This window comes from Suricata suricatta, chromosome 6 (assembly GCF_006229205.1).
Source record: "Suricata suricatta isolate VVHF042 chromosome 6, meerkat_22Aug2017_6uvM2_HiC, whole genome shotgun sequence".
Lineage (NCBI taxonomy): Eukaryota > Metazoa > Chordata > Mammalia > Carnivora > Herpestidae > Suricata > Suricata suricatta.
In genome coordinates this window covers 75,597,502-75,612,216 of record NC_043705.1, presented here as the reverse complement: position 1 = coordinate 75,612,216, position 14,715 = coordinate 75,597,502, and the positions used below count along the sequence as shown (strand labels likewise).

Here is a 14,715-nt window from a genome sequence, read left to right as displayed (position 1 = left end):
GAGCACACGAAAGAAATACTGAGGACTTTCCATTAAAGCGTGAACACAAGAAAAAAAGTAAAATCTTGGTTCAAACTAGCATGAAACTAGGTAATAGTGAACATACACATCAGAGTCAACAAAACCTGGAGGAGACTCTGGGTAATAGTGTTCAAAAGAGGTTTTTCTCTGGTCTAAAGAATTTTAATTAGATCTTTCTGGAAGAACTATATACTTAACTTTTCTCTTTTAATGGCCACCTATGCCCTTTTGCCCCCTGTGTAAGCAAGCACACTGTCACATGTTCTCTGATCCTGTGTTGTTTCTGTTCCTCCGCCTCCATTTCCTCCTCAAAGGAAACATAGATAAGCTGGTCAGCACATTTTGCTCTTGAAGCCAAGGTTGATAAAACACCTCAACGGTGTTTCCTGGTGTTGAAATGCACGTATACAAATCCTACAGCACCAGGGCAGTAAAACCTGCCAGCATTACTTCAAGGGCAAAGTGAGGTCTGAGTTCAGATGCAAAGATTAAATAATGTCCCCTGAAGACTAACATCCTAGAATGGCTAGATAGCTCCCAAGCTGGGCTTTCTCATCTCTGCTGCTTAGAGCACGGGGCTGCAAGAAGCAGAATCGTCTAGTCAAACAAACAAACAAACAAACAAACCCCATAGAGGGAGGGAATCACACGAGAAAGGGATGGTTCAGTGAAACTTGCAATAAATAGTGATAACTGTAATTTCTTGGTCGGATATGTAAGACTTTTATTGGTTTAGAAAATGATTCAAAGATTCTTTCAAATCAGACTGTCCAATCAGTCTACACAAAAATATTAGAGTTTAATGACTACGGTGAAATCATAGTTCCTCTGTAACAATGGTAAAAATGAGCTGTGTTAAACTTTTGTAGTTAATTTCTAGGAAACAGATATGGCCAACAGGCAGTTTTATTTCATATCTGAGATAAGCATCGTTTAATACTCAAATAGTTTTCTTCATTATTTCTACTTTGAAAGCTAAAAGGAAAGAGATAAAGAATAGAAATAAAAAATAACTTGCCATTAAATCACTCTCTGATTCTGGAAAGAAATATTTTAATTAAGTTCCACTTAAAAAATAAAAGTAGTTTCTTACTCCCACACTGAGCACATTAACATTTTCACATACAGAAAGCTTAGGTACATTCAACTGTTTACAAGATATGTCTCCATATAATACAAGTACATTCACGTGAAGTATATGAACTTATATAATTGTATATATTTGTGACTTTTGCATCTGGTACCTTTTAAAACTAACAAATAATATTCTTATTTTCTAAATGTCAATTCATACATGATGATTTAAAGTTAGGAGAGACTCCTGCAGAGTTTAAATAGTTGTGTTCATATGAGAATTCAATAATTTCCTAAATATAAGCTTCAAAGTAAAGCTTTAGCAAGTTAAGTTACCAGACTGGCAATGCATGGAATTCTTACCAGGTTGTACTGTTTGGTTTACAGTTTAAGTCATTCAAGTGGTTTATAATTATTTGTGCACTGGGGGGTAAAAAAGCACCAATATAATAAATATTTTTTCACATCCTAGCTGAAATCACACAACAATGATCTCAATTTCCTTTCAAAATCTAATCATCTGAAAAGAGTATTTCTTTCCAATGTTCAAACTTTAAGCTTTCTTACTGAGATCAACCGATACACTAGGGATAAGAATGGAAATGCTAAAAAGAGGTGCTATACATAGTATCTACTAGCTATGGAATTCGGACATTCTTCTCACTCTGATGATACCCATTTTTGAATTGATTTCCTTAGATCTAAAAAGAACACTGAAAGTAAATGTAACATTTATAAACCTATCAATTATATCTCTTAAAAAGAAATTCTAAAGATGTCTTTCTTCCCCATACACAAAGCAGTATTTTCCTGATGAGCAAAAGCACCTTATGATAAGGAAATATATAAAGCAAGTATTTTCTACAAATTAATATAAATTTATGCACATACAGGTATAGTCACCCCAGCTGTATACGTAATATTTTAAATAACACACAATAAAAAAACCTCAAAGCACATATTGAAAAAATAACCCATATGCTAATACTCCAGTTATTAAATATTGCAGCATATATGTAATTCTAACAATTGGAGGAGAAAAGTTTCTAATCTAAATGGTCAATGAAATTTCTTTGGAAATATACTTTAAAAATGTGTAATATATAATCCTGACTGTCAAATTCCAACTCAAGCTATGGGTTTTTTACAACTAACATACAATCCCATGAAAATGGACGTGTGTACAGAGATCACCTCACAGGTTCTTGAGAAAACAGCATTACCGGTGAGTCCCCGGCACACGCTCGCCGAGCCCTCTGTCCTTTTCCTTACCGAGGGCACAGGGCAAACGTAGTACTAACAACGACAGACCTTCACTACCATCAGTTTCACTAAAATGTTAACAAACATTGTTACAAACATGTCAAGACATGAGAAAAGGTCCTTACTTGAATATATACACAGAATTCTCTAGGTTTAACATATATTAAAATGAATACAGAGGTGTATAAGGAGAAATATCAATTACTTGCTTTGACAGTTTTCAGTCAAGGTTTACGAGGTGTCTTTTTCTATCAAACAGCATGACTTTGATATATGGAGTTTCAGCTTCTGCTAAGATTTCATTTCTTTTTCCCAGTGGTTTTTTTGTGTTCATGCATTTCTGTTTTGCAAGCTACAGTCTTTTTTCGAGATGAGGTATTAGGAACAACTGCATTAGAAGGTCCACTGGTAGCTATACAAAAAAAGAAAAACTATTGTTTAGATTTTCACAAGCAATTTACATTCAAATACTACTGCTAAGTGATAAAATAATTAGCTTTGTAATTGTGATGTAAATGGAACATTATAAACATTCAATAGAGAATTTGTAACCTTTTAACTTTTTAGAATTCAACACCAATACAGAAAAGTGATTGTCAATGGGGTGTGCTCCAAATTTTTCTTCACTCTACATTTTTCCTGGAAAACTAATTTATTCCATTATTTTTAACTACCATCTATTGTGCTAATGATCCTCAAATGTATACTTTTGGTCCAGGTCTTTTCTCTTACTTTAAAATCTGTTTATTCTGTATATCCTACTAGAAATCTTTGTATAGATAACTGACAGTAAACATAAACTTAATATGCTCAATACTGAACTTGACATTTCTCTTTAAATCTATTTTCTCCTCTTCTATATCATCACTATTTAAAGAAAAATCCAAATGTTAGAAAGCTATAAACAGTCTTGACATAGAACTCATCCTTCTACATCCAAACCAACATTAAGCCCTCATGAGTTATCAAAAAATTATTCTACGCCAGATGAAATTTCTGGTTTGGATAGGCAAGCTCCTATCAGACTAATTCTCCTGCAGGTTACCAAGTATAAACTCTGGATAAAATATGAAAAACAACTACCTGAGGACACTGAAGAGTAAACAAAAGCAGGCATATACTGGAAAAAAGTCAACACCTGGAGGAAGGGAACCCATGTTGAGTCTCCCTCACCCCCACTTTTTTGAAAGCCTTGGGCCTAGGGACAGCATCTAGTCTGAACCACGTGCAATGACTAAAACTCCACGTAAAACTCATTCTTACGAGCGTGAAGAACCAGAAGATAAGTACTGGAGCAACTATCGCTGCCCCCCATTCTTTGTGTAAGCCATGATCGTATTTGTAGCATGAGCAAATAGACTTCAAGAGTCCAGCTGAGGCCAAAAGAAAAGATGTGAAAGCTGAGCTGCTGACTACTTCAAGGAACACAGTTTTGCAACTTGAGTTCAGCCAAGGTCAACTTTTTGCTTGAAAAGAAACCAAACAACTCAATACTCCTGGGAGAAGTGTAACAAAAATAACAATCTGGGGTTTATACAACATCTTATTCATGATGTCTAGGATGCAATCCAAAATTACTCACTGTATGAAAAAAACAGGAAAACATCTTTCTTCTTGAGAATGGATAAACTGATAGAGACCAATCCTGAGGTCAACTAGATTAGTACACAAGAATATTAAAGCAGGTACGTTAACTTACTCAAGAACAAAGGAAAATATGCTTATAGTAAATAAACAAACAGGAGATCTCTGAAAAATCAAAAAAGAGTGTCTAAAACTAAGAAATAAATATCTGAAAAAGATCCACTAGATAGTTTAACAGCAGAGTGCGGACGATAAGTAAAAGTGAACATCAATCCAGATTATTAAACAAATAATAAAAAAGAAAAGTCCTAAGCTTACTTGCTATAAACTGCTGAGAATCAAAGATAAAGGACAAATATTGAAAGCAGGCAGAAAAAGATAATGCATTAACCCACTGCATGTATCGGAACAATTCAAATTAACAAAGACTTCTCATCGGAAACACCGGGAACCCTAAACAGGGAGCAACACCTTTAAAGCACTGAAAGAATAAACCTTCTTCCTAGAATTGTCAACCCAGCCAAACTACCTTTGAAGAACAAAAGTAACATAAAGACTTTTTCAAATACAGTGACAGACCTGCAGTATAAGAAATGCGAAAGAAATCCTGGTTGAAGGCAAATAAAACCAGACGGAAACAAAGATTTATAAAAAGGAATGAAGACTGATAGCTAATGTGTGTGTAAATAAAATACTTTTTTCTCATCTTAGTTTCTTTAAAATACACATAACTGTGTAAAGCAAATATTCTAACACTGTATTACAGCCTTTATAACACATGTGGAAGTAACATACAGGGATAACGATGTGTTAAGGATGGAGGAGAGGAAGGTAAATGAATCTACAGAGTTGCATTTTACTCTGAGTAGCATAAAATTATATCTAAGTAGATCCTGAAAGTTAGAGATGTGTATTAGTCACCAATTAAAGAATAATACAAAAAGGTAAAGCTAAAAAGTCAATAGATGAGTTAAAATAAAACTCTAAAAAATATTGAATATAAAACAAGGCAGAAAAGAATAAAAGAATAACAATCAGAAGATATAAATAGGAAATAGAGTAAAATAGCAGATCTAACCCAACCATATCAATAATTACAATGTTAATGAACCATTTACAATTATAAGGCAGATATTATTAGAAGGGGTTTAAAATTTTTTTTAATGTTTATTCTTAGAGAGAGAGAGAGAGAGAGAGAGAGAGAGAAAGACAGACGGAATGTGAGCAGGGGAGGGGCAAAGAGAGAGGGAGATACAGAATCCTAAGCAGACTCTAGGCTCTGAACTGTCAGCAGAGCCCAATGCGGGACTTGAACACACGAACTGAGAGATTATGACCTGAGCCGAAGTTGGATGCTTAGCACACTGAGCCACCCAGGCACCCCTAGAATGGGTTTTTAAAGAAGGCAAATATATACTGCCTACCAAAAAAAAAAAAATCCCTTACATATGAAGACACATATCGTTTGGAAAAATATTCCATGCATACAGTAAGCATAAGAAATGTGAAGTAGCAAAATTCACCTCAGATAAAATACACTTTAGGAAAAAGCATTACGAGTAATCAGAGGGAAATTTCATGATGATAAGTGAGTCAGTACATTAGGAAGGAATACCAAATATATATGTACGTAATCACAAAGCTTTAAAGCACAAAATAAAAAGTGACTGAATTAAAAGGAAGAAAACGACAACTGTACAGTTGTTAGTGGAAATGCTCTCGAAGCCACTGACAGACATTCAGGACTTCTCCCGTGCACATGTCCCCACTCCTCAAAATGGTAAAAATACAGAAGATATGAAAAAAGATTATTAGCAATTCTGACCTAATAGATATTATCTGATAGAGCATTACACCAATGAACTATGGAATAAAAATTCTTTTTTAGTGCCTTTGGTACACTTAAGATGTGCCAAGTCCAAATATTAAGCCATAAAATGTCTCACATTTAAAATACTAAAATTGTACACTATATGTTTTATAACTGCAACCAAATGAAGGAATTGGTAACAAGATTAACCAAACCCCTATTCCCCAAAATCTGGAAAGTAACCTGTATGTGTCTCAATATTCCATGACTCAAGGAATAAACTACAAATTGGAAAGTATTTTTAACTGAGAATGAGAAGAAAATGTAACTTTTGTGAGATGTAGCTAAAGAAGTACTCAGAGGAAAACTGAAAACCTTAAATGTTTATATAACAAGAAAAGAAATGTCTAATAAAAAGTGATTTAAGAAACTAGATAGAGGATAAAAGTCAACCCAAAATAAGTAGGAGGATGGAAGTATTAAAGAGCAGAAATCAACCAAAAGAATGGATAAAACCCTACTGGGAATAATGAAAAAAAATTAGAACATAAATTATCATGAATAATAGAAATTACCACCACATCAATTAAAAAGATAATGAAATGGGGTGCCTCGGTGGCTTAGTCAGTTAAGCATCCAACTTCGGCTCAGGTCATGATCTCATGTTTCGTGAGACTGAGTCCCTCCTCAGGCTCTGTGTTGACAGCTTAGAGCCTGAAGCCTGGAACCTGCTTCAGGTTTTGTGTCTTCCTGTTTCTTTCTGACCCTCCCCCACACACTCTCTCTCAAAAATAAAAATAAACATTAAAAAATATTTAAAATAAATGAAAAAATAATAACAAAGTAACAAGAAAATTGAAAACTTAGATAAAATGAACAAATTCCTTGAAAAGTCAAGTTACCAAAGCCATCACCAAAATGAAACAAAATTAAATCTATCAAAATTTAAGTAAGAAATACCTGTCTTATAAAAACTCATTCAGAAAATGGAAGAGGAAGAAATACTTTCCAAATCATTTTATGAGGCCAGCATCAGCCTGATACCAACATCTAAAAGACATTATAAAAACAAAAAACATGAAAACAAACAAACAAAAAACCCAACTATAGACAAATCATTATCTTTTAAAAATGCAGGTGTCAAAATCCTCAAGGTCAAACTGAATCCAGCAACATTGATATAAAGTATTCATCATGACCAAGAAGGGTCCATTCCAGGAATGCAAGATTGGCTTTTACTGGCGTTTGTTATATTGGAAAAGTCAAAATAACCCCATTTCATCCTTCTTATTTAAAAAAGCATATGAAATAATACATTTGTTGTGTGTCTATGTAGACGACCACAATGGACCATGATTCAGAGTATTCAAATCTTAATTAGGTCTACTGGCTACGAGTTACATTAACAGGGATAAGTCGCAACCTCTGCAACCTTTTCATCTGTAATGGCATAAGAACAGTATTGATCTCTGAAGGCCATGTCTAGAGATGTATGAATAAAAACAGTGTTTTGTAGCATGAAAAACTGTACAAATGTTAGCTTAGTTGTAGATGGACAACACTGTAATTTATATTTAAGATACTTTCGTTGTCTGTACCTGCATATGCTCAGTATCTATAATGTGTGAAGTTTAAATATATTTAAGATATTGCCTTTAATTTATAAGGCCAGATAGTCTGACAGAGCTATAATCAGGGATAAATGATCAGGTCAGTGGCATACAGTGTCATGAGCGTTCCAGTTTTGGTAATCATATAAATATATCACCAGTGGAGGGGGTAGGGTTGGGAGTGGGAAGTAAAGGGAGAACATTTTAGAAGAAGAAAAATGACCTGAGTTATCCCAAGGATTTATTTGGGAGGAAGTGAAGAGAATAGTTTTGCAACAGTGTAATAATAGCAAATAACATTTAGTGAGCCCTTACTATGTGTGTCAAGAACTTTACATATTGCATTCATTTCTGACAACCTGTAAAAGAGGCACTATTACCCTGATTTTAGGACTGTGAAACCGAGGATCAGAGAGGTTAAGTAACTTACACCAGGTCATCTAGCTAATAAGTAGTAGTGCTGAAATTTTAATCTAGGTCCCTCTGACTCTCCAGCATAAACTCTTAACCAAAAGAATATGTGAGATCACTAAAATGAGGAAAAGAATGAAGAAATTTCCAGTGAGGATACAGTCAAACCTTGGAGCTTTACAGAATTCTCTGAAGAAAAAAGGTATAAGGTAAGGAAAAGTGAGCAGTTGGATGTCCCTGTCTGGCAAAGCAAAGCAGGAAGAATGACCATCAGATACGACTAGAAGAATCGGGTAAAGGAAAAAAGGGCAAGGCAGAGTATTTCGTGGAAGTCAGAATAAGAGAGGATTTCAGCAAGGATCAACCACACAATCACATATGCTAAAAAGTAAACACACACAAAAGGTAGGATGTTTCACTAGCTTAGTCAGTAGATTGCATAACTTTTGATGTTGGGGTTGTCAGTTCAAATCCTATGTTGGGTACAGGAATTCCTTAAAAATAAAATCTTAAAAAAATAGAAAAAAGTTGAAAAAAGATAGTTGAAGTTAGTATTCATATCATTTAGACTGAGAATGGAGAATTAAAATATTCTAAAGAAAGAGACAAAAATCTTTCATATAAAGTGACCAAAATAAAGCCTAGACTCAAAAGAAAAGCATAGCAGACAGTTCATAAGTTAGTTTAGAAAAAAGTACAAGTATGAAATATATATTATTAACAGATACAGGGGTAGGGGGAGACAACAGAGGAAAAAAATACAAATACATTAATAGGCTACAATCACAGGTTTTAACCCTAGGAAGTTAAAACTTTTTTAAAAAGTTAAATCTTTTTTAAAAACAGATTTTAAACTCAAAAGGCAAGCTATTTTTACTCCTCTAATTGCTCTATGGAATCCACAAATTCACACACACTCCTAACCTGGCTTGCTGCTTGCTTTCGTACTCTTTAAGGTAGCTGGTGGTGTTGGGAGGATCTTCGCAGGTGTGTATGTATTTAAAGATATTTTTCTTCTCACTACTGGACTGGAACGTGAAGCTGAAGAGGCTGAAAAAAAACCAGATATGGCAGTTCAATAATTTCCTGGCAAGTCCTTATATTTTAGAAATTTTTAATGACATTATTTAGTGGACTTAGGAATACACGTTATAAGAGAAAATAGACAATGCAAGGTTTATAAAGTAAATTCAGCAACATCATTTTTCCTATAAAAGTTCTCTTATGCTCTTAGTCCAATAGATGTTCTGTTTAAACTGCAAATAATAAGCATTTGACAGCATTTACTAATGGCATGCCAACAATAGAGCAATAGACTTAATTTTATTCTGTCCTAATAGAAACTCAGATTCTTAAAAGATGGCAGAGAGCTGATGGCATAATTTTATGCCTGGTAAAAAAAAAAAAAAAAAAAGACAGTCTCAAATTGTTTTTCTCTTAAAAATATGAAGTAGAGATTCAGGGACAGTTTCTTTATAAACACTACACTATTATATTTATAAATAATAAGTTTATATTTTGTTACTATTAACTTATATTTATAAGTAATCAATCAGACTGTCTTCCTCTATTATCTATTGAGATTTATCTTAATGCAAGGGAATTTTAAAGATTTTGTTTTCTCTTTCTAATCAAGGTGGGGCAATTGATTAAAAGGCATGAAAAGGAAAAGTAAGGAAATTCTGAAGCATGAAGTCCTCCGGGGAAGGAGAGTTTCTCACATGAGCTTCTGGGTTCCTAACTGAAGGGAGGCGGGGAATTAACAAAAAACCAATTTGTGTGCTTTTGCAATTTGGGGGGAGGACCTGATAGCAATAAACAGCATGTCTCTCAAAAATAAGGATATGGGCGAGTCACGGCAAATGTGCTCTGTGGCTGACCTCTATCTACACTGAATGAATATAAATCCCATTGGCAGAAGCTCCAAGTAGTCACTAATGATATAATACACAAGGGACAACAAAAGCCCTAAAGCATCATGTAAAGCACTACACCACTACTAAGCTCTTTCCTGCTTCCGTGCTTTATCCTGTTCCGTTAACTTCCAACTCTAACTTTATCCAGTTAGTATTTCCATACCTTTCCTCCCATCTGATACTGTTAGCGGTCCATTGTAAGCTGCCTTCTAGTTGCCACAAAATTGATTTAATTTTATTTGAAGTGAGGACAAAGCCTTTCTGAATGATAAAGGATTAACAATATTGGCTTTGTTATAAATAGCACAAAATCAATACAGTCTATATTATGATGCTAATTCCTTGACAATTCAGGCAATTAAGTATAAAGTAATGGTTACCTTATAGTAACTGTGATTACTAAATATTAATTCTGCAGTAACATATAAAATAGAGGATTCAGAGACTTATAACTGGCACCGATTTTCTTTACTACTCAAGAAAAACTAAAAAAACCATACACTTCAGAAGACACGGGTTTTAGTATTGCTTGACCATTAACAGCTTGATTTCCTCAATCGTGTCTAAGTTTTTTTCTTTAGAGTAAGTTTTTCTCAAATGAAATCTTGATAAAAGGATGAAAACAGATACTCTAGTTGCAGCAGTCATGCAGGACACAAGGCCGAACCGCTCAGTGTCCCCTTCCTCATGAAATTCCCAAAAGTTCTTAGAAATACAGATTGAAGACCAAGGAACTAGGTTAATTTTAAGGTTTATCCAATGCTATCAACTGCAGTAACGGCATTCACATTCTTACCTAGTTTCCTTAGTAAGTTAATGGCATGAAACTTTAAGAGAACTAGAGGATACAGGGCACAACTTGTATCCATGATACAGAGAAGAGCTCATCTGAACTGGGAAAGGACTTTAATATCCTTCACTTCATTAATTCACCTTAATAATATGCTCTGATTAACTGAATTCTCTAACCACAGAAGTAGAGCTATCATCATACAACAGCACCACAAAATATACCTTCAGAGATTTTCTTTTTGTAAATGTTCTACCACAATTCTTTCCAAAACAGATGTCATTACTGTGACCTTTAAGCCACTCACTGAAAATCTTCTAAATTCTAAATAGCATCGATGTCTATCCTAAGTTCTTATTTACTGAGGAGAACCTTCCTTTCATCTCTATTTTAAGATTATAAATCCTTGCCCCAGCAAAGCTGTGAACCATGAAGTATAAAGGGGTAAAGGGGAAATGAGAATCAGTTCAGGTTCTCTACTGCATTCTGAGGAAAAGCATTGTCCATTCTGTCTGCTAACAGAGAAAAGAAGGTGAACAGGCTTCATTTCCCTAACTTTGACCTCACACAGCTTAAAGAAGTTATTTTGTTTGGAGTATTATCAATTCTCAGAATCAGACACATTCACATGCAAATTTTGAAATTAAATCCTACTTCCTAAAACCATTCCCAATGTGAAGTATTTTAGAATATCAACCCAGATAGATATCTCTCCATTACCATCAATGATTGAAAGCTGACCTCTACTACTAGATGTGGAAGAAAAGGGAAGGCCACTATATTGTAGAAATGCAAGGGGCACCATTTAGACAGAAGACAATGTGAAGAGAACTCTCTAGGATAATACAATGTGGTAGCCAGAAAAGGGAAGAGAATAAAACCAACACATGAAAGTAGCTGTCATTCCAAGATCTCTGATTTCATTCTTCAGAGAAACACATTTATAGTATGCTCCTTACAAAAAGGAGAGAGGTATACAGTGAAGGTTTGTGACTTTCCAAAGATAGGACTAGCCCTAGCAAGATTCTTTTTCCTAAACTGGAAATTCCCATGAACTGAAGGATCCTACAGAGCTAAGAATGACAGCAGTCAGCTGGCTTCTCATACCAAAAAAGTGGCCCTAAAGGTTTCCCAGAATGACGTCCCTCAGAATAGTGCTATATGATGTTTAAATGTGTCACCAAAAATGTCTTCTCAAAAAAAAATAAGTTTTGGAAAATCTGGCTATACAGCTTTCCTACACTAATGTACCTCTATCTCTCCAAAGGGAGGCGGGATATAATACACAGTTTCCAAAACGTACTGAGCCATGAATCTCTTTTCTTCACACACATGAATTAACTTTTGCAGAATACTTTCTGAAGAACATAATTTGAAAACCTGCTGTCCTAATTTGCTCTCTCTAGTCAAGAGCTCCTTCTGAATCACTATGGCTATGTACCAGAGGTGGTAAGCTATGGATGGGTATGTGTGCACGTGGGGGTTAGCGACAAATGGTATTTTCTAATTTTTAAAAAGTTTATTATAAAATAACACATGGTAAGAATGTGAAAAAAAGGCCATGACTCTACATTGTTGAATTCTATTGCTGGGTTTTAGATTTTTTTTTCCTTTTTGGAAGGAAAGTTTTTTGGGAAGAGTCAAAGTGGTACTTTTGCAGATTAATAACACCAAAGAATTTCAAATAATGTTCCTTTATATCCTTTTCTCTCTCCTAAAATTCTATCCACTATCACTACTTGAGTTTGTTGTAATAATTCTTCTTACAGTCTGATAATATCACTGCCACAAAATAATGAAAATAATAATAATAATAATAATAATAATTTTCCTACAAATTTCAGGGGTCTTCCGTGGAACTTCACTTGATGGAGAAGCAATGGAAGCAAGAAATTCATCCACCTGCTTTAAAGACAGGGCATTGTGAAGAGTTTCTAGAGGACAAATAGATGGCACCATGGAATACAATTCAAAGCCTGAAAAAAAGAAATAAAAAAAATTTGGATATTTAAAAAAATAATTAAGAAGAAAGAAGATCATTACTTAGAACTGTATAGGTTAGGTCTTTCCAATCTATCACATGCAAACACATGAGATCTCTGAAGTCATGACACCAGATGCTATGCAATATGGGACCGGAACAAGATGTGACAAAGATTTCATTTTAAATGTAATCACATAGTACCGCATGCACACAATTTCATTCTATACTTTGGTAAAATCTAAGAATGATACTTAAAGAAAAAAACCTGGGAAGGGGAACAAAAAATTATATCATTTCAGCCTGTACTTTATAAAAATCAGGTCTATTTGATAACTGAGTAAGTAGATGCCATGATGTGTCTCTGATGCCAGGATGTTAAAATTAACTTGTTGAAAAATAATTACACTGTAATTACTTGAAGAGTGATTCTAAGTAACTTTTCTAGTAAAACGAAGGCCAACAATACTCTCTAGTGTGACCTGAAAATCACAATCATTCATTTATTCTGAGAATCAAATTGCAAAACACATTTCACCTACCTTTATTGAAATAACAATTCTATTGTTGGAAATTGCTAGCTGAGTACAGTTTGGCCAAGTAAAAAGCGATACAAAATACAGACATGTTTGCATTCAACAATGGCACAAAAATAGAAAAATTTCATGAAACAAATCATGCACATATATATTAATATCATCAGTGAAGCAAAACCACTTACAATATACATTTTAACTTTTAAACAAATAAGATATAGGTTATTCGCTTTTTATAAAAATTGTTCATTTAATCTTTATTCAACTGAATGGCTTTTAAAATTGCTTTCATAAACAATTAAAATAACAAGTCTTTCTGCATCTCTTCTTTCCAACATTCAAGTTAATTTCTCTCTAAAGGAAATACTTTTAATACTTAGATTAAGATTTTATATAAAGGCTAATGTTATTAAATAAAAAGCAGAAATTAATTAAACCTAAACAGACTACAAAATTCTTTGCTTCAACAGGAATGTGCTCATTTTAACACTGACTGATATTTACTTAACTTTGGGAGGAAATAGTAACCCAAGAACTGCCTAATTTTTGGCTGGAATAGGGAAACTGGTTAAAAGAGAATCTAATCTTTCTATGAAAATAACCAAAGGACTTAGAAAACTTGTATGTTTGATTTTCAGGTGCAAACCAAAGCATGACGGAATGTTACATATACTTAAAAAACAAAACAAAACAGGAACTATACCATAACAGCAGCTAAAGCACCTAAATAAAGCACTAAAAAATTGGGCTTGCACAAGTAATACATTTTTTTAAAGTACAAGACTCATGCAAATGAGCGCAAACCCTTTCTTTGCATTACATTAAACTTACCAATGTGATTGTTTAAATCCTTTCATCAGGATGTTTCTAAGTATTTTGTAACAGCTATTTCCTTGCATTACCTGTTAGATTTTATAACAGGCAAATAATAACATAGGTTCCTCGGGACTACATTCCCCCACCTATCTTTAGTAAACGTTGTATCTAAAAATGCACAACGAAAGGGTTAGCGCAGCAATTTAAAAAGCCACCCTGCTGTCATGTTTAGAAGCTATAAAAACATACCACTGGAGCCTAGACACTCCACAGAGGAAACGGACCAGCACCTAGAGAGGTGTAGGTGTTCTGCACAGAGGCCCAGAAAATAAGGTAAAGCACTGTCAGAAGATACTTGTTTCACCACGTTCCTTGAACTAAAGATGAAGGGAGGGGTAAGTCCATGATATGTATTAAGATGGAAATAAATGAAAGTTAGGGGAAATAAAAAGTGAAAAGAATCAAATGACAATTCATAGGACAGATAAGACAACACAGTATAAAAAAGAAAAAAAGAAATCTTGAACCCCCCCCAAAGAAACATTTCTAGAGGTGAAAGAAATGCATTTTAAATGCATTAAGTCACGTGTGTGGAAAATCCACATTTAAAAAAAAGCTTTAGCCAAAGAAATATAAAGTTACTCTATTTTCTGTTAAATGTAACAAACTTTTTTTTATTAAAGCTTCAGTAAACACAGATTTCTCCTATATAAAACTTTCATTACTGGCTACAAATACCTAAGCATTCTGTACAAAAACTATAGTCAGTCTTAAACCTGTAATGTCTCTTCTTAGAATTTTGTGCCTTCTGTTTTTCTTGTGACTTTGGTTTTTCTTCTAAGAGGTTCCTTAGAAGCTGCAGCTGTATCAAATAAGGATCTTTTTCTTCAGAAAGTAGCATTT

The 14,715-nt window shown here is 34.1% G+C and overlaps 1 protein-coding gene across 12 annotated transcripts in view; it reads right to left on the bottom strand.

Annotated features, from left to right (window-relative positions):
- Positions 1 to 720: 720 nt before the first annotated feature.
- Positions 721 to 14,715, bottom strand: part of PPIP5K2 (diphosphoinositol pentakisphosphate kinase 2) — a 66,669-nt gene continuing 52,674 nt past the window's right edge. For 9 of the 12 annotated variants that reach the window (XM_029942649.1, XM_029942652.1, XM_029942654.1 and 6 more), the window contains 3 exons: positions 12,315 to 12,455; positions 8,698 to 8,823; positions 721 to 2,770 (listed from right to left, as the gene is read on the bottom strand). In XM_029942649.1, coding sequence (XP_029798509.1) covers positions 2,658 to 2,770; positions 8,698 to 8,823; positions 12,315 to 12,455 — 380 coding nt within the window. In that variant the 3' untranslated portion in view covers positions 721 to 2,657. Of the gene's footprint in view, positions 2,771 to 8,697; positions 8,824 to 12,314; positions 12,456 to 14,061; positions 14,190 to 14,715 lie in introns of those variants that run through there. The other 3 variants (XM_029942659.1, XM_029942660.1, XM_029942648.1) reach the window with 2 other exon arrangements.